Raw genomic sequence first — 20,899 nt, forward strand, 5'->3', positions numbered from 1 at the left:
AATTCCCACATCTATGGGGAGGCTCTGAAGTTGGGGGAACCGCGAGATCTGGTTGGGTGGACCCAGTTAGCTTGCAAGATAAAGGACTGCAACAAGATGATCGCCCTCCATAAGAAACAACAAGGGGGGCCCCCCGAAAGAAATTCAGGAGAAGACGCCTCGACCCAGTTTGGCCAAACAAGCCCTGGAGCAGCTTTTACGGGAGGAGCATGACCAGAGAGTGAAAGTGAAGTTGTGCTTCAAGTGGGGGGGGGGGATCACATGGCCAGCGAGTGTCCCAGCAAGCCGAAGGAGCCGAGAACCTCCACCCCCCCCTAAAACCGGAGACGAAGAAGAAGACTGGTGGCCCCGGAGCCCCAACAACCAAGGCCAAGTTAACAGTCTTACAGTTCTGGGAACCGATCGCCGAGGAGTCCAAGGAGGAGGACAGAGAAGCCCAGCTGTCGGGAAATGACCCAGACCTGCTGTGAGGAGCACACAACAGCAGGTCAGAGCCATGGCTGCGCCACTACAGGTGAGATTATCCGGGACTTTGTATTATGTACCAATAACTCTAGTAAACCCAGTTACAAAACGATTTTCCTGCATCAGGGCCCTACTAGACTTGGGATGTTCCAAATACTTATTGTCTCCGAGTCTGGTGGAAGCGCTAGGACTAAAAATGGTACCCCTTCAAGAATCCTATGTGTTTGAGCACATGGATGGGAGCCCGGCGAAAGGGGAAGCCGTATAGGACGGGGACCAAAGTATGTGCTTTGGGGGTGGGGGAGCATTGGGAACCCCGCACTTTCATCATTGCCCCGGCCGCCAAACTCCAAGCCGTCCTCAGCCTGGATTGGCTGGCCGATCACAACCCGCTCGTCCAGTGGAGCAGTAGCGCCATTTACTTCTTAGATCCGATGTGCAAGAGTCACCAGTGGAACAACGAATGGGGGCCACACACCCTCCCCAACTCATGAACCTTTGCATCACTAAGGTGGAAGTACCCAGTCTACCCCCTATATCAAGATTTGCAGGGTGTATTCAACTCCCCCCTCACAGACCCACTGACTATGCCATTGAATTGGTGGAGGGGGAACCACTGCCTAAAACCAAACTATACTCGATGAGTCGGGGGGGGGGGGGGAGGGAGGAACTGCAAAGATTCCTGGAACTCAACCTGCATAGGGAGTTCATACGACCCGCCAAATCCCCCCACGCCACCCCGGTGTTGTTCAGGAAGAAAAAAGATGGCAGTTTATGACTTTGCACTGACTTTCGCAACTTGAACACGATCTCTATGAGTAATGCATACCCCATCTCCCTCATACGGGATCTCCTAGGGGAGGTGTCCCAAGGGAAAACTTTCACCAAGCTTGACCTCTGAGATGCTTATTTCCAGGTGTGCATCAAGGAAGGGGATGAGTGGAAAACTGCCTTTAACGCACCACTGGGTCAATATGAATATTTGGTCATGCCATTCGGCCTCAAAGGGGCCCCAGGAGTATCCATGAACCTAATCAATGAGGTGTTACACAAGTACCTATATAAGGGCGTGGTCTACTACCTGAATGACATGTTGATATATTCGCAAGACCTGCCCTCACATATCCAATTGGTGAGGGAGGTGCTACAGACTATATATAAGCACAAATTGTTTGCCAAACTGTCAAAGTGCGAGTTCCAGAAAACAGAGCTCAACTTTTTGGGTTACCGCATCTCCACGGGGGGACTGGGGATGGACCTGACCAAGGTACAAGTGGTGGTTGACTGGGAACCCCCTTGAACCTGCAAACAGCTCCAGAGTTTCCTTGGGTCCACAAATTTCTATAGGTGGTTCATTAATAACTTTGCCGAGGCCTCCCTACCCCTCACAGAACTGTTGAAAACCAAGGGGAAGGGGCTGCAAGCCACAAAGGGTGGTTCCAGCCTCCCATGGATGGAGGAGTGTCAAAAAGCATTCGAGGAACTGAAAGCTCAGTTTATCTCTGAGCCCTGACTAATACACCCTAATGAAAACAAAAGGTTTGTGGTGCAATGTGATGCGAGCGACGTTGCCCACGCTGCCATATTTCTCCAAGAGGGGCCAGATGGTCGACTGCACCCTTGCAAGTGATCCAAAGAGCACACGACTCCAAGTCAGATTTGTAAAGACAATGCATTTGATTCAAAGGCAGTTTTGGTGGCCGGTGTTGAGGAAGGATGTAGGGGATATACGGCAGGATGCCCCACCTGTATAATGGCAAAAAAGAAGGAGGGTTTGCTGCCGGGACATTTACAACCGCTTCCCCTTGCTTCACGCCCTTCGAAATGTATATCCATGGATTTTATAACGGATTTACCCCCTTCAATGGGGAAAACTGTGATTTGGGTCGTGGTGGACACTTTTTCCAAACAGGCTCACTTCGTGCCTTGTAAACAACTACCCGTGGCCAAACAACTGGCCCAGTTGTTTATCCAGCACATCTTTCGACTACATGCTTTTCCCGTCAAGGTGGTCTCTGACTGCGGCCCACAATTCATTGCCAAATTTTGGTTGCAGCTGTGTGAACTTGCAGGGATCGAGCAAGGGCTCGGTTCCGCCTACCACCCACAGATGGACGGACAGACGGAATGCACCAACGCGGTGCTCGAGCAGTTCTTACGCTGCTATACATCCTTCCAACAGGACAACTGGGTGGCCCTACTGCCCTTTGCAGAATATGCGTACAACAACAGTGTGCATAGCGCCACCAAAGTAAGCCCCTTTCAAGTGGTATATGGATATGAGAGCAAACTGTTTCCTGAACTTGCCCCCTGTGTGTCAGCCCCCACGGACTTTACAGAATGGTGGCAGGGGATTGCCGGGGGCTGGGCAGGCATAAGCAAACAACTACAGAGGACGCAAGAAAGCTATAAGACTCAGTATGATAAAAATCACTCTCAACTGTGGGATTTAGCAGTGGGAGATAAAGTGTATATCTCAACCAAACACTTATCTAATGCACAGAACTGTAAGAAATTAGGAATGAAATACTTGGGACCTTTCCCTATCAAAAGAATTATAAATAAAGTGACTGTTGAACTGGACCTGCCTAAAAACCTTAAACATGTGCACCCTTGTTTCCATGCCAGCTACTTGAAGAAGAACCCTGGACCCTCGTATTGGCACCCTCAGGCAGAACCACCCCCCCCGACTCTGGTTCGTGGTCAGATTCATCATGAAGTGCAGGAAATTCTCGATGCCAAGATCAAACGTGGTGAACTGTTTTATCTTATCAAATGGATTCATTTCCCATTAAGTCAAGCTGAATGGGTCAGCTCCAAAAAATACCAACTGCAAAGCTTTAATTAAAGAATTTTACAGCAAACATCCTAACAAACCTGGGGGAAGGGGACCTTAGGGGGGGCAGAATGTCAAGAGTCACTTCGTCTTGTTCCTCTTGTCATATGTATCCAGCTATACAGTGCTATGCTTGTGCTAGCTATGCTGCTTTGATGTAGTTGCTGCTTGTTGCTTATCTGAAGGGAGGATGGTATGTCTGGGAGCTGGCTAGTTGCTATGTAACCAAGGCCGCGAACAGGAGGAGAAACGACCTGAGAACTGATGACACCTGTAGTGATGGGAGCTTAATAGAAACCCCGCACAAAACCCCCGCTTTAGCTTGGCGCTCTTTGGCTTGAATTATAACGGTCAGGGCAAAGGTTTATAAGCTGGAAGAACTGGCAGGCTTGTCAGTTCTGACATGTGTGTGTATGCCCATGAAGCTGAAATAAAGATCTTGAACTATACTTGTCTTTTCCTTGGCTCTGGGTTTGACACTCCCCCACACCTCATAAGTATTCTTCCTTATCTCCAAACTAAAAGAAGATGGAAAGCTGAAGTTAGTTCAGTTCCCATACAGAAAATGTCTGCCTTGAGTGGGTAAGAAGATAGCAAGGATGGGGACAACCCTAGGGCATCTGGCACCCTAGGTGCCCCCTTCCCCTGTTGACCCCCATCCCCGCCTCCTCAGAGGTGGTCTGTCCACTAGGCAACCCTAGGTGGCTGTCTAGGGTGTGGGCCATTGGATGTGCCAGATTGGGTCCTTCCCCCCACCCCTGCCTCCAGGGTGGTTGATATCGCTCAGGAGGAGAGGCCCTGGGAGCTGGGAAGAGGCCATGCATTGCCTGGCCTCCTCTGCAGTGCCCCTGGTTTGGAGGCCCTCCCCCCATTTCAGGGTTATCAGAAGTGAGGGAGAGAAATGTCTGCTGGGCACTCCATTATGCCCTATGGAGACCAATTCCCATAGGGTATAAAGGAGAATTGATCTGGGGCACTAGTGAAGGCTGGTTTTTGAGGTAGAGGCATCAAATTTTCAGCATATCATCCAGTGCCTCTTCCCAAATGTGCCTCTTCTCCCAAGTTGCAAAAAGATTGGATCAAGGGGTCCAGTTCTATGAGCCCCAGAAGAAGGTGAACCTATCCTTCATTATTTCCAAATGGAGGGAAGGCATTTAAAAGGAATGTGGTCCCTTTAAATGCGATGGCCAGAACTCCGTTTAGAGTTCAGTCGTTCTTATCACACCCTTGCTTCTGACTCCACCTCATTGTCTCCTGACTCCACCTCCAAAGTCCCCAGATATTTCATGAGCTGGACTGGGCAACCCTAACACGAAAGCTTATACCCAGAATTAAACATTGTTGGTCTTAAAGGTGCCACTGGAGCCTTTTACTAAGTGCTTCCAATGGCCCAAAGTTTGCTGCGCATGCATTCTGGAAATATTTCTTCTTTCCTAACCAGAATTCAGGTAACTGGAATTTGGACTTCAGTTCTGAATTTTAGTTGAGGAAGAATCCCATTTCATGACATGAGAACTTCCTTCACTTTCTGGAGCATGTAAAAAGATGTTGCTCAGTGGGACACGCTGCAATTATTATGCTATATATATATATATGTAAGCTGATTTAGCAACACCCACACCCACACAAAACACATTGAAAAGATTTATTTTAGTTTGGAAAGCCAGAAATCTGTTAGACACTCGACCCAGAGGGCAAATGAGCACTTGGCCTTATGTTAGAAAACAGAAAATCATAACAGTCATGGAAATACCTCTTATGTCATCAAGTCTCTCTCTTTGCCAAACAAAACCAGTTTCCTTTGGTGAAATTTTTAGCATTGTGACCAATTTGATTTAGAACTCTCAAGCTACCATTCCTAGAGCTTAATATGAAGGAGATGGTGTGGCATACTATTAGAAAATGTTGCCTGAGTCTTTTTAAAAGAGGAATTGCTATTTCTCTTAAGGAGGAACACAGAACATCTGAAAATTAAAAGAAACACAGGACTTCTGCTAAAAATGTCACCGCTGTGTCTGATACTCGTATAATCCCAGTTTGGTGTAGAGGTCAAGTACGCAGACTCTTATCTGGGAGAATTGGGTTTGATTCCCCACTCCTCCACATACAGCTGCTGGAGTGACCTTGGGTCAGTCATAACTCTCTCAGAGCTCTTCTGCTTTCAGGAGCAGTTCTTGGAGAGCTCTCTCAACCCCACATGCCTCACAGGGTGTCTGTTGTGGGGAGAGGAAGGGAAGGAGATTGTAAACCACTCTGAGACTCCGCTTAAGGGTGGGGTATAAATCCAGTCTCCTCTTTCTCCTCCTCCTAATACAGCATACCGTATGTCATGACATTATGCTGAATATACACACACTAGCCACAGCCACAAAGTGTTGCATGAAATGGCATAGTTCATAGAATCATAGAGCTGGAAGGGACCTCTAGGGTCATCTAGTCCAACCCCCTGCACAATGCAGGAAACTCACAAACCCCTCCCCCTAAATTCATAGGATCTTCATTGCTGTCAGGTGGCCATCTAGCCTCTGTTTAAAAACCTCCAAGGAAGGTGAGCCCACCACCTCCCGAGGAAGCCTGTTCCACTGAGGAACCGCTCTAATGGTCAGGAAGTTCTTCCTAATGTTGAGCCGGAAACTCTTTTGATTTAATTTCAACCCATTGGTTCTGGTCCTACCTTCCGGGGCCACAGAAAACAATTCCGCACCCTCCTCTAGATGACAGCCCATATATTAAGTTATCTTAGACCAGGGGTGTCTAAGTTGCATACATTAAGTTACCTTAGTTGCATACATTAAGTTATTTTAGACCAGGGGTGTCAAACATATGGTCCGCAGGCCTGATCTGTCAAGCATGCGGTTTCAAAGAACGAGTCAAGTGGATACAAAACTACGTTTATTGATAGACCGATATGGTCTCCTGGTACAGGTCCTTGAGAGTGATACTAGAAATACATTGATACAATTCTTTTAAGACATACTTCAAAGGATTCCCAAAGGAGGGGGCAAGGGATGCTCTCTAACACATAAACTATCATAAATGTCTACATTCTCACAATGTTATCAGTGTCTTGTCCTTGCTTTCCCCAGATGTCTCACACTCCCAGGCAGGAATGTATGGGAAGGTGCTGATTATTCTTTCTCTTACTAGTTTCGTTTCTCACTACTCTTCTTCACAAGCAATAAAGCAAGAAGTGGGAGGGGGAAAGAATAACAGAGCCAAAATACTTTGGTCCTCCATGATGTTTCACAGACCAGCTTTATGGAGGGCCCTAAAACAATTAATTACCATTGGAATTTTACCATGCTTGACATGATCCCACCCCCAGAGGGATCAGGCTCGCCAGCATCTGTCTGCTTCCTTCTGCCTTGCCTGCTTTCTTCAGTCGCCATTTTGTGTTCTCCCCTGCGATAAGCCAGCCAGCAAAACAGCCTCTCTTTGCTCTTTCCCTCTTTCCCCTCCTATTTCCCAAAGGAAGGAGAAGAGAGAAGGAGCCTCAGCCAGTGAAGGAGCTTGGGTGTATAGCTCTGTTGTGATGATTAAGTTTGCCAGGGTCAATCAATCACACTTAGGGTTGCCAAGTCCAATTCAAGAAATATCTGGGGACTTTGGGGGTGGAGCCAGGAGACTTTGGGGGTGGAGCCAGGAGACATTAGGGGTGGAGCCAAGATCAAGGCTGTGACAAGCATAATTGAACTCCAAGGGAGTTCTGGCCATCACATTTAAAGGGACGACCCTGAAGCGGGGGGAGGGCCTCCAAACCGGGAGATCCCTGCCCCCACCTGGGGATTGGCAACCCTACTACCATTTCTAATATTATAACCGCAATATATTTTATTCGATTTAGATATCGATAGGTATAGATATTACACTAAATGCATGTAGACCATAAGTGAGCTAAAACAAAATGCAGGCAAAGAAACATACAAGGTATTTCACATATGAGCTAATTTTACTAACAAGAGCAGCCTTTCTAAATTGATGTTTCAAAACATCTTAAACTGGCCAATGTATTCAGAGTTGTGTTTAATTTAGCATCACTTTCTTTGTGCCACAAACTTATACAACCTACCAATATGTACAACGGAAGAAAAGGGCCAACAATTATTCCAGTCCAATAAAGAAAGTTTCATGAAACAGATTTAATGAAATTTGTTATCTGTTAAACCACAAGTATATTTTCTTGGATACATGTTTCTAGGTAATATTGGGTTTCAATTATGACCATGTCTGTATCTCCAATTTCATCCACTCATTTAATAGGAGAGATACTTTTTGCCAAACCAATTCAATGAGGAAAGAAGGATAGCGGAACTAGCCTTGAATGAGGATTAACAGAGGAAAATAATGAAATATGGCTCGACGTTTCAGGCAAAGAGATCAGCAAACAATTTAATAACAATAATTTACAATATCTGATGAAACGTTGCAACAACATAGGTTAAAAAGGAGGTATTAAAATTGAGGGATATCTAGGTTCAGCTAGAAGAAAGAGAGAAAGTATATTCAGGCCAACAACATTTCATAGTCTGAACCAAAGGGGAAATGATTAAAGTTTATCAGTCACCTTTAACCTCATGAAGAATTTAGAACAGTTTGCCTTAAGACCATAAGAAGAACTCTGCTGGATCAGACCAGTGGTCCATCTGGTCCAGCATCTTTTCTCACAGAGCGGCCAACCAGTTCCTCTGTATGGTCAGCAGCAGGCCAGAGAGACAAAGGCCTTCCTTCAGAGAAACGAAGGCATATGGAGCAGAGGTCCATCAGTGGCTATTAGTGTATTGTTGGAACTCTCTGAATGGGGCAGTGATGCTCTGTATTCTTGGTGCTACGGGGGAGGGGGGCACAGTGGGAGGGGTCTAGTGTCCTGGCCCCACTGGTGGACCTCCTGATGGCACTTGGTTTTTTTGGCCACTGTGTGGCACAGAGTATAGGACTGGATGGGCCATTGGCCTGATCCAACATGGCTTCTCTTATGTTCTTAACATACCTGTCTGTCTTTGGAGCCTTAGATGGACATATGGACCTATGAAGCTGCCTTATACTGAATCAGACTCTTGGTCTATCAAAGTCAGTATTGTCTACTCAGACTGGCAGCAGCTCTCAAGGGTCTCAAGCTGAGGTTTTTCACACCTGTTTGCCTGGACCCTTTTTTGAAGATGCCAGGGATTGAACCTGGGACCTTCTGCTTACCAAGCAGATGCTCTACCACTGAGCCACCATCCCTCCCCAAATGATACACAAGAAGCACATTAAATGTTCTTAAGTATTCCAATGATTCTTATTTTTAGTAAAAAATAAATAAACATAAATTTAAAAATCTGTTACTGCATTTAGCCTTTTCTGGCTTTTGCAATGCAGATGTGACTTTGGTCTCTAGAAGAATATACAAGTCTTTTCCCCTCAGATAACACACTAAATACACATCAGAAACATTACAACAATTTTTATTAATAATAATAATACTATTATTGCATTCTAACCGTTTTGCCCTTTATAAACCAGACACAGCTTTGCCCTTTAGCAGAATATACATGTCTGCCTTTTACGATTAGATAACATACAGGAGGAGCATGTTCAATGCTCAAAAATCTAATAGTTGTTGTTATTATTATTATTATTCAAAAGGTCAAAGAGTGGGAAAGCGGGCAGAGAGGCAAGGCACAGAACAGCAAACAAAGGAGGAGTTAACGAGAGAGAGAAGCGAAGAGGAAAGGTTTGGGATAGCAGAAAGGAGGACAGAAGCCAAGGCAGAGGCAAAGGAGGTGCTTCCCTTGACAGAAGGGGCGGCGAGCGCTCCAAAGCGGCCCCAGCCAGCTCACCCGGGCCTGTCGCTCCAGCTGGGAATGGAGCCCTGAGGCCTTCAGCCTGTGCACGTGCACGACCTGGGCAATGGTCAGCGAGAGGCCTCCCTCCTGGCCCAGCAAAGACAACCTCCTTCGCCCGCAAAGACACTGCAGCTTCTTCGCTAGGCAGCCCCGGCAGGCGGCTCTACACGGTGGGCGGACACATTTCAGCGACGCTCCTGCCTAACCCCAGCTCAGGCTCGAAGAGTCCGCCAGCTGTTGCTAGGAGACGGGGAGGGGGTGCTTCGCCGGGGATTCCGTAGGAAACGTCGCCTCCGGAAGTATGGTTCCGCCCTGCTGCAATCCCTGCCTATAGTGTGTGCCTCACTCATAGAAGGGCCCAGACTGGCGGCCCGCCACGCCCCCGGCCCGCCCCCACCCCCTCCCCATCCTAGAGGCAGAGCGAGCGACATTGCCGCGCCGCCGCCGACCCACCCCAGCCGCTCCTCCGAGATGGGCCCAGCCTGAGCCCATCTCGGAGGAGCAGCTACGGTGAGCGGCAGCTGTGCGCCCGAGATGGGGCGGCCGGCGCCGCCTCCCCCCTTCCCCCGCTTCCATTTTTTTGAGGAGCGGGGGAAGAGGGTGGAAATCCTGGGGGCCCTTGCCAGGGCGGGAGGGTTGGGAAGCCTAATCACACTGCAGAGCTACTGAACCAATCCTCTCTTCCTACTAGTAACTGAAGCTCCTTCCTCTCCTTGTCCCCTGGAGAAGGAAGGAAAGAGCCAGAGCTTCCTTTACCCAGTCCCCACCATTGGAAGAAATACAAAGAAAGCACTTTTAAGACTAGTAACACTTCATTGAAGGTATGAGATTTTTTGCCTTGCTACAGAGAGAGAGAATTTTGTTGGGCTTGTTATGGTTGCAACTGGGTTCCCCTTGCCTTTTTTACTGTATCCATGCCCTCCAGTCTTTCACAATAGGAAAGCATGTAAACTATTTAGAAGAACAACAAGAAGCCAGGATTAGGCTGAGAATGTGTGTCCAGCCCAGGTTTACTCAGCAAATTTCCCTTGTTTTTTTCACATTTTCCTTTGATTGATGATCTTGAATTTAGACTTCCCAGATAATAGGCTGACACTGACCACTGTACATGGCTGTCTCTCTGTTCTTGCACTGCCACATAAGAGTTGTAGTTATTTTTTTGGGGGGGAAGACTATAGTTTTGTAGACAAGGACATAGCCCTCAGTCTGTGCCATGGTGCCTTCACATGTTCTTGAACAGCACATGAAGCAATTTATGTACAAAAGCTCACAATGCCCAACTGCTTCATGTTTACCTCTGGGTCTTAGGCTCAAAGCATTGACCATGAAATCTCTGTAATGAATGTCAATAAATCAAAAGTAAGTTTGCAATTTAAAGACGTGCACAACTGAACAATACCTGAACAGCATATTCAAGATTGGTATAGCAGACATTGTCTGCAGTTTTTGATGCAATAGTTCATAGCAACAGGTGACATTTATCAGAGACTGTAAAACAAAATATTGCAAGCATGCTAATGTTTTAAGCATGTTTTATTTTAAGTTAAAAAAAAATCTAATTGTGTTTATCTGGTTGAGAACAGACGGGCATTCTGGAGCAGCTTGGAGGTGTCCCGAATCGGGATGGCTCAAAAAGAGCTATCCCGGAGCCTCCACTCGCTCACCCACATGCCGCCCACATCCCGGCCGTGAGGCGGCTGGGCACCTCAGCACAGGAAGACAACCCAAAAGCCGGATCCCTTTTTTTTTTTTACCTGGGGGGGCAAGTGCTGATGCACACAAGCACTCCAGCACTCTGAATGATTTCTTAAAGAAAAAACCCGGAACCAGCTTGGGGCAGCTTGGCAGTTCCACACCACCAAGTTACCTCACTTGTGCCCTTCCCCTTCCAGACGGTGGGGAGGCGACTGATGGCCGGCTCAAAAATTTGCTACCACTTTGGAAGTGGTAGATTTTTGAGCTGGCCTCGGGCACCTGAAGGACAGGGTGAGGACAGAAGGAGGACGGTCAGCAAATGTTGCTGTCTGAATAGATTTTTGGGGCCAACTTCAGAGGCGTCTCTGAGTTGGCCCAAAGTGCTGGTCTGTAATTAGCCTCTGTGTCCTTTTTAAAGTTTATATGTCCGCTACCGGGCATTACATTTTTGACACACCTGACCGCGCCCAACAAGGTCTTCTTTATGTCAGATCCAGCCCTCGTAAAAAATGAGTTAGACACTCCTGTCTTAGATGTTACAGGCATTTTCAACAGTTGCCCCATGGTCTTTGTTAACACAGAACTTCCCCATGGTTTCATTTCACTTTGGCATCACAACAGAAGAACCCTTTCTTCTTTTCACTTAGCTGTGTCCTTGCTCGTGTCACACCTGCAGACTCAAGTCTATGCACACTTGCACAAAACTAACCAAGCAGAGCCCACCTGCCATGAAGGGAGTGCCTGACGGCAGGAGAGCAGCTATCAGAATCCTCCCTGGCCGGCCACGTGTGGCTGGTAGATTGTACTCAGCTTGGTATGTTCACAAGCAAAAAAGGCCTGACCGAACCTTCTTTCCTTGGGCAGTGGCTGAAGTGGCTGTATCCCTGTAGCATCCTTCCCTGGTGTTGCCGCCACAGAATTGGGAAGAAAGAGGTGCATCAAAAGCAATTTATTCCAAAAAATATGACAGAACAAGGGGGCAGGGCTGAATCTAGGGGGGGGGCAGAGGGGGGTGCTTGCCCCAGGCGCTGACGGGGGGGGCGCCAAATTGGGTATGGAGTCCATTGTATTCTATGGGACCATAAGACAGAATGGCCCATAAGGGGGCGTCATTTTTTTAATTTTGCCCCCCCCCCTCAAAAAACACATAGATCTGGTCCTGCAAGGGGGGGACTTGCAAAGGAAGGGAAACTGTCCTCCATGATCCCTGCTTTCTGATCCTGCTCTGCTTTCCCTCCATTCCTCTCGCTGGCTTATTTAACCACCTTCCCCATGGAGTCTTTCTTGTGTACTTTACAATGTTCCCCTCATCTCATATTTGTGTGTGTTGGTTCTGTCTTGCAGGGTGGAGTCCCTGCTGGTTAGTTCTGTTTGTTACAACTGTAGACTGCATGAGCTCCCTTGTCCTGAAACCAGCTGCACACATCCCCCGTATCTTCTTGCTAATAAACAGGTGTTGTTTTGAATGGTTCGGTCTCGGGGGGGTTAACCTAAGAGCAGCAACATGAGCGAGTGCCCTATTCCTGGTCACCTGATGTCAGAAATGGTCCTGATAACTCATCACACCCTCTACACGGAGTCTGGCTCCGCTTCCTTCCCCCTCAACTTCCCTTCTCCTCCTCCTGGTGATAACAGCTGCTGCCCCAATATCAGGTGGCATTTTGGGTTCCTACTGCAGCCCTATATAACACACACACCCCAAGTCCTAGGATTCTTCTGTGATGACTGTGCATGTAAAGACATTGCTCTGAACATTTGGGATTTTTTTTTACTGCTTTCTTTTTTTTAACAAATCAAACTCCCCCCACCCCCTGCGGGGGTTCTCCCCTGGCTCCATTGTGGAGATTTGTTTGTCCATCTGTGGATGTTAGATATACAGATACACTTGAAAAGTCATATGACTTGCATCCAACTGATTACTTTAGCGCCAGTCTTATTTACCACCCGGAAAGGGGTGGACCTTAGGCAGAGCCATTCAAAGTGGTGGTGGTGGTGGCACAGTGTGAGATTTAATGCTCGGCCCACGACTCCCATCCCTTTCCTGGCCTAATCAAGGAGCTGCTGCAGCCCAGAAAGCTGCTGTGTCAGGGTCCTCTGAACTGTGATATTGTGAAGTACTTACAACATGGCATCATTCTCTTGTTTCCGTTTCTGCTTTCCAGATCAAATTCCCTTCAGCTTTCCCATGTCTATTTTAAGCAGTGTTACATCTGCCCTGATGCAAACCACAGTTGATGCTAAGCAAGCCTCAGTGCTGTTGTTGTATTGGCAAGTCTTCTCAGTGAGGTTAAGAGATTGCAAACATCTGCTTGCTCCTCCCACTTCCTTGCCTCTCGCATAGGAACCCCCCCTTTATTTCAGTGACATTGCAATGAACCTTCCACTTCGTTAGCTAGTACAAGTCTGTTGCTTGCTTTCTTACCAATCTCTAACCAGGGTTATAAGCCAGGGTTTGGTGCTAAGGTTAAAGAAAATAGCAGTGCAACTATAATGACAGCAGGGGTCATTTAGTAGAAAAAGAGGTGCTGGAGCTCATTAGCACAACCCATTTACATATGCCCTGCCCTAATTCAAGAAGCATTTTAAGGTAGACATCACCAGAAGGTGTACTAAATTATATCAGCTCAGCATCTACCTTAAAATGCTTCTTGAATTATAATTGTCATAATAAAAACTTACTCCCATCATACTTTTTAAAAATTACTTTCTCCTATGTGGCCAGAGTGGCATGAGGAAGATTTCCATCTGTCTGCTTTATATGTTTTGGTTATTTTCCCATTTATTGTAGGGAAAAATATTAGAAAGTTTGTCAAATCTTAGTGTTCAACAAAATTGTCTCCGGGGGTTTGAACAATGGAGCCCAGAAGCAAGTATGGGGGTGGGGGGGTGTAAGAAAAAAGAGCACAATACAGCTTAGATGTTCTGGAGCGCCACTCCTGTGAGCTCCTGCTCAAAATGAGGCCTGAATGAGAGGAATTAAGCTCTGAAATGGAAAGTGATGCGTGAATGCCCGCGAGAGAGGGGAGGAAGGAGGGACAGCCATGGTGTGCTCCCTATCAGTGGTTAGGAGTTTGGGTTGAGTTACATCTATGCTCCCTCTTAAAGTCAGCAAATCTATCTCAAAACCTGATTAAGGTGGGAACCTTGGTTAGTGTTAACCGTGATGAGTTTCAGGAGGGAAGTAACATTTCCACCATCTCCAGAGGACCTCTTCTTACATAAATGGACTTCAACACTTCACTCACATACACTAATTTCTAGAGTCTCCTTTCTACTGTTTGCTGCTAAATTTGTTATAGCTAAAGTCTGGAAATCTACATCACCTTTTTCTCTCTCTGTTTGGCCCAAGAAGCTGTGGGATCTATATATTTTAGCAAAACTTACTGCTAACATCAAAGCCCTTGAGCATCCCACCTCGCCTTCGTATTTCTCCACCATCTGGTTCCCAGTTTTAGAGTACTTGTTGAATCATCATGAATGCTCTGTAATATTGTCAATGATATGAACCTGTGGTAATTTCTTTAACTGTGATTTTTGTACATCTTGATTTTAGTTTATGCGGAAGTTATCATTTGTTATGAAATTGGTTTCAATTGTTGATGTTGTTGTTAGGGTTGCCAATCCCCAGGTGGGGGCAGGGGATCCCCTGGTTTGGAAACCCTCCCCCAATTCAGGGTCATCAGAAAGCCGGGGGAGGGGAGGGAAATATCTGCTGGGAACTCTATTATTCCCTATGGAGATTTATTCCCATAGAAAATCATGGAGAATTGATCTGGGGCTCTGGGGGGGCTATTTTTTGGGATAGAGGCACCAAATTTTCAGTATAGCATCTGGTGCCTCTCCCCAAAATACCTATCAAGTTTCAAAAAGATTGGACCAGGGGGTTCAATTCTATGAGCCCCAAAAGGAGGTGCCCCTATCCTTCATTATTTCCTATGGAAGGAAGGCATTGAAAAGGTGTGCCGTCCCTTTAAATGTGATGGCCAGAACTCCCTTTGGAGTTCAATTATGCTTGTCACAGCATTGATCTTGGCTCCACCCCTAATGTCTCCTGGCTCCACCCCCAAAGTCTCCTGGCTCCACCCCCAAAGTCCCCAGATATTACTTGAGTTGGACTTGGCAACCTTAGTTGTTGTGATATCCTCTTTAAAATCTGGCTTTGTGCTGCTGTATGGTTCTTTTAAAAAAATAATAAAATGTTAATTCACACACAGCAAAGAAGAAGAAGAAGAAGGGAAGTAAGATGTAACCCTGGTTAAAACTGAGAAAGAGGAGGGAGTTGCTTGAGAAGGGGAGGAGGGGGTCAAGGAGGAGCCCAAACGGACTTCTGATTTCTAAGTAACCTTTGGCAGGAGGCCTGTGTTATGTCTGCAGGGGACCTCTGCTTTCTCAAAACAATTGTATTGACTGCAAGGCTGGAAGCTCACTGTGGGAAGACAGATAAACCACAGAGTCTCCCAGAGAAGCGTCTGAAGCTACTGGCCATTTTTAATTGTGTTTTGTCTTTCTAGTCAGGTTTGATAAGGACACAGGAAGCAGATTACTTCCTGAAACCACTACCTCCAAATCTTGCACTGAAACACGGCTTCTCTGCTCCTGCCAGTGGCCACTCTCATGTACTGTATAAGAGATCTACTGAACCTGAGCTGTCGATTGGGAACGAGGTCCTGGTGAATGAGAGGCAAAGGGAAGCGGCTGCTCCGAGTGTTTCCCGTGAACCCCAGCACCACCCGCATTCCAAGCACCAACGCAAACTGCACTTTTGTGGAAGGCGCAAGAAATGTAAGGACAATCCTCCCCCCCCCCCCCCCAGTAGTTGTTAAGACGATTCATTTGCATTCCTCTTCTGGTCACATTAACAGGTAAATGGATCTGAAATTCAGCTGGGGGCTTGCATTAGACAGCAGAGTTACCCAACTGCTTACCCCCCAGGAAGTTCATGTCCAATTCAAGAAATATCTGGGGACGTGGGGGTGGAGCCAGGAGCAAGGGTGTGACAAGCAGAACTGAACTCCAAAGGGAGTTCTGGCCATCACATTTTAAGGGACCCTACACCTTTTAAATGCCTCCCCTCCACTGGAAATCATGAAGGATAGGGGCACCTTGTTTGGGGGCTCATAGAATTGGACCCCCTGGCCCAATCTTTTTAAAACTTGGAGGGTGTTTTGAGGAGTGGCACTGGATGCTATGCTGAAAAGTTAGTGCCTCTTCCTCAAATAACAACACCCCGCGTAGAGCCCCAGATACCTGTGGATCAATTCTCCACTATACCCTATGGGAATCTGTCTCCATAGGGAATAATGGAGTTCCCAGCAGACATTTCCCTCCCCCCTACACACTTTCTAATGACCCTGAAGCGGGGGGAAGGTCTCCAAACAAGGAGACCTGCCCCCACCTGGGAATTGGTAACCCTACATGTCACTCATATAAGTACACCACTGGTACCTTCTTGAGATCTACTGTGCTGCAGTGTATCTATTAGCGCTTAGTGCATTGGATGTTGAGTGCTGTTTTGGCTCCTAAATATATGAAGAGTCATTTGGAAAATAATTTGCAATGAGATCCATCCTGGACTTTACCCTGATCCTCCCTTGCCATCTTTATTAGGGCCCTTAAAATGCTTAAGTTTGGTTGTGTGGCACATCAGGATATTTAAGTTGTATTAAAGAACTCTGACATGCATCTAACTTAGGGGTGCCAGATTCAGCCAGGGAAATTCCTGATTTTTTTTTGGGGGGGGGGGTGGCTTCTCGGGAGGATGGAGCGACTTCTTTTCCCCAAGACTATGTGGTTTGCCCTTCAAACCTACCATTTCTTCCAGGGGAACACATCTCTGCAGCCTGAAGAGCAAGTATAATTCTGGGAGAACCCTTGAGTTTGGTAATGGTTATCTTAGAGATTTCAGCTAGGATTGTCTGACTCCCAGTTAGGGCAGGGATTCCCCCAATTTCAGGGGCTCCAATCTGCCACCGGCCAGCTGGCCTGTGGGGGAAGTCTCACCCCCCAAAACAGCCCCCTCCCACTTTGACATCATTGTAATGATGAAATGTCATCATGCTGGGCAGGTCACTCGGCTGGAATTTTGGCTGAACCATAGAGCTTTGATCGAATGCTAGAACATTGCCACACAACGTACCTGGTGTGATGACATTACTACCATGTGACATCATCACATATGTGACATTGCCCCACCCGCCCCACTCCCAGAAGACTCCCTCCCATCTCCCTGCTGGCTGAGGAAGTAGACCTGGCAACTCTAATTTCAACTTCAGCATTGAACACATTTCAATCTCTCCCCTTGAAAATATGGGGCTTAAAAGTACTTCTATTATTTGCTTTAAACATTTATAGAATCGTATAGTCGGAAGAGACCTCCAGGATTATTATCTACTTTTCTGGCTTATGGAACTCAAGGTTGTTTACAGAATAAATAAAGTAACAATCATAAGACCGAGTTGTTCAAGCAGGCCTTCGATGCTTGACGAAAAGACGGCTGCCACCGGACATCACACAGAATGCCGGTGATCACTGTTTGGAAATTTAACGCCGCCTATAATGTATGGATTCAGCACTATATAATGGTTTTAAAAATTGTAATATGTTTTTAAAAACTGAAAAATGTAAATTATGGTTTTATATGTTTTATTGTTTTAATCGTATGGATATGATGTTGTGAGCCGCCATGAGTCCGCTTGCGGAGAGGGCGGGATAGAAGTCGAACGTAATAAATAAATAAATAAAAACCAACATTTGCAACCACAACATAAGACTGCTGCCAAAGTAATCAAGCACAGTCCTAAATAAAAACCCCTTCAACTGCCCCAAATGATCAAAAGTGAGGGGGCCCGGCACCCTTCTCTGGGGAGGTTGTTTCATAATTGTGGGCTGCTCCCGAAAAGGCCCCTTCTTATAACCACCAAACAAGCTTCTTTGGTTGATGAGAAAGTTAGAAGTGGGGCTAGGCATGAAGTGAACCAGAAAATGAGACGTGTGTCAATTCGTGACTGAACCGCAAACCAAACCACAAACTGAATCAAACCAGGAAGTTCATTTGAGAACTCAGCCGGTTTGTAGATCACGGCCCTGTAAAGACCATCGAAAGGTGTTTCAGGCAGTTTTGTGCAGTCCCTTTAAAGCTGTTCCGGTCTGTGTGGTGCAGTCCAAAGTTTAAAGAAAGCCTGAAAAGCGACTGAGCAGTGGGGAGCAAATTTTTGTGAAAAATTTTGCTTTCTGGTTCAATTCATGCCCATCCCCAGTCAGGAAGGCCTCTCCTTTTGATCTTAATTTTCTGGCAGGAACATCTTCAAATACCCTGCTTCAAAGCCATGGAGAGCTTTAAAGAACAAAATCAACACCTTGTATTGGTCTCAGAAGCAGATGAGGAACCAACCGGTATAACTGATGAGCATATAAGAGCATATATGGTGGCATGCTGTAATGCATTTCCATCTGCACAGATGAAGGGTCGTTTTCAGGGCATCCCAGCAAGTCAACACTATTGTGATTGCCCATTAGCAACTATCAGTTCACTCGCCCACATATTTTTTTTGTTCTCCAAAAGATGCAGTTGTGAGAGAAAAGTTCCTGTTAAAATTTTCTTCCTTTTCAGAATCTGCAAGGTTAAGATTTTTGCTGGGTAGTTTGTGTCACGACTGTATAATAGATGCGGCATTTTTCCGTTATACTGTCTTTTAAAATGTTTAAACCCTTGTAAAATTTTAAGTTAATTTTTATGATGTATGGTCTATGGGCTTTTAAGCCTAATAAACTGAACTGATAATTGATGTAATGTTGGGGTCAGAGGCTCCCGATTGTCTGGCCGCAGCCTCTGAATGCTCTTCAAGGGCAGCTCCGGGCAGAATGGATTTCAATAGAAGTAACTAAAGGATGGATTCTTGTGCAGCTGATGCACCAGCAAAAGCTGGGTGAAAGCACTCTAAACTGTTGCAGCCCGTTGGTTTTCTAAAGTGACTGCTAGGAATCAGGTGGAAAAGAAAGGTAGAGTTAGGTAATACCTGCATATTGGTGACACCTCAGTCCTCCTGACATCTCCCGATGACCTTTTCCAGTGGCTTCATATTAAATATATGTGCCTTTGGCTGAATTGTGGCCTCTGGTTTCCTGTCTTTATTATTTGCAACATCATGGGGCTCCTGAAAAAGTTCCAGTGTCACAGTTCCCAGGGTTTTTGTATAGCTTAACAAGATTAGTAGAAATGCACTAAACTGGTCTTTCTGTGGCTAAAACCACCCACTCCCCTAGCAGCTAAGGGCTCAGTCTTGGTGCTTCCACTTTCCCATGGCTTCATCCCACACTGGTCCAGTAACCTTTGTGTGTCGCATGGGAAAGGCCAATCAATGCACAGAGCGCTGCATGGGAAGTTGACCTTTGCAGCATAATGTTCAAGAGCTGCAGTGCTGGTGTGCTGAATCAGCCATACACTTGGGGCTGCGCACAAACCTACATAGAAGAGGGCTGCTTTGATTTGCCTCAGTTTCACCACACCTACCTCTCTGTGGGAGAGTTGCCAGACTCCAGCCTCCTAGAGACCTCCCCAAATTAGAACCGATTTCCAAGCAGCTGGTATCAGTGGATTCACTTGTGCACATGTCTGTCAAAAGCACAGTGAAAGGAAGATGGGCTCACTCCAAGGAAGCAGAAAATGCACACCACTTTATGAAAGGGGCTTTTGTATGGATCCTGGGCTGTGCCAGAGCAGAAGTGGCCAATTGACTGGATGCAGCAGGACATGGCTTGCAGTGAGGCTTTGCCTGGCCCCCAGCCAGGGCCATATCTGAGGAGTGTGTTCTCTGAACATGTGCTTCATTAACTGCGAGGTTCAGAATACAGAGGAAGGTGACACGAGTGGTATCTGAGACTAGCCTCAGTGAGAGCAGAAGGGACCCTGCTTCATCTTCTGAATTCATATTATCCTTTGCATATTTGGTGAGCTCCAAGCCCAGCAATAGCAACCCAGCTGATGATGGTATGTTCCCCCAGCTCTAGGAATTTAGCTGACCACAACACTATATTTGGATACCAGCTTGTTCCCTATGCTCTGAACCATCAATGTGTGCCATATAATAAGCTGGATCCATAGGTCAGTCTAGCTCTGTCAGGTCTTCTTGGGCAGGCAGCAGCTCTCCAGGGTCTCAGGACTATCAAGTGTTCAATGGCTAGAGCAGGGGCAGGAGAAAAAAAATGTTTTAAAAATGTCCGTTGGGCCAAACAGCATAATATTGCTTCCATGGAAGTAATGTCAGTACTCTCTTGGAATTGCTTGAAACTCTATGGTTTTATCACAGAGTTTCTGGAGATCCCTAGAGAGGTGTGACTTCACTTCCAGATTTTCTCAGAAGTGATGTCATGCTGTCACTGACATGTACCCCCGTGTGCCCCCTGCGTCTCCCACTGGCAACCTGAAATGGCATCCCTCACACCATGGTCCAGATACAAACCGGGCCCTGCATGCCTCTGGGAATTCTGATCATGGAATTTCCAGCATATCTTTGCCTGGTGCAGAGGTTTTCCCAGCTTAGTACTAAGGATCCTTGAGAAAGAGAAAACAGTGACTAAGCCTGGAAGTTCCTGCATGTAAAGACTCAGTTCTTTCCCCACTTTGTTGCCTTTGGAGTTACTTCAATCCGTCGTGATGTTCCTTACATTCATAGCTCTTGAATTTGGTTTTGTTCTGCACAAACGCAACTTTGGATTTACTTGGAGCTCTCCTGTCTTGCAGATATGCCCCAGCCTCCAGGTGGAGATACCTACATCTTGCTGGATGAATATAATTACCTGCTGAGAAACAAGCGCTCTCTTCTGAAAGGCTACAAAAACAAAGAACTGAATGTGGAGACTTTAGTGGTGGTTGACAGGAAGATGCTGCAAAACCACGGGCGCGACAACATCACCACTTATGTCCTGACTATACTTAATATGGTACAGTGATCCCTCTTTTTGTGACAAAATGATCCACTGAAGTTTGAAATGTTGTGGGTTTGTTCTGCCATGACCCCGCCCCTGATTCTAGCCTGGGTCGATTTGGGAGCATCTGGCTTCAGGGTTTGCTTTCCTACCT

The 20,899-nt window shown here is 46.5% G+C and overlaps 1 protein-coding gene across 1 annotated transcript in view; it reads left to right on the plus strand.

Moving 5' to 3' along the window:
* ADAMTS16 (ADAM metallopeptidase with thrombospondin type 1 motif 16) overlaps positions 1 to 20,899 on the plus strand; it is a 122,460-nt gene that overhangs the window by 13,200 nt on the left and 88,361 nt on the right. Inside the window, exons 4-5 of the mRNA XM_060254509.1 lie at positions 15,333 to 15,603; positions 20,561 to 20,760. Of these exons, the coding sequence (XP_060110492.1) occupies positions 15,333 to 15,603; positions 20,561 to 20,760 (471 nt within the window). The remainder of the gene's footprint in view (positions 1 to 15,332; positions 15,604 to 20,560; positions 20,761 to 20,899) is intronic.

The sequence above is a fragment of the Heteronotia binoei genome, chromosome 14, assembly GCF_032191835.1.
Source record: "Heteronotia binoei isolate CCM8104 ecotype False Entrance Well chromosome 14, APGP_CSIRO_Hbin_v1, whole genome shotgun sequence".
NCBI classification, from domain to species: domain Eukaryota; kingdom Metazoa; phylum Chordata; class Lepidosauria; order Squamata; family Gekkonidae; genus Heteronotia; species Heteronotia binoei.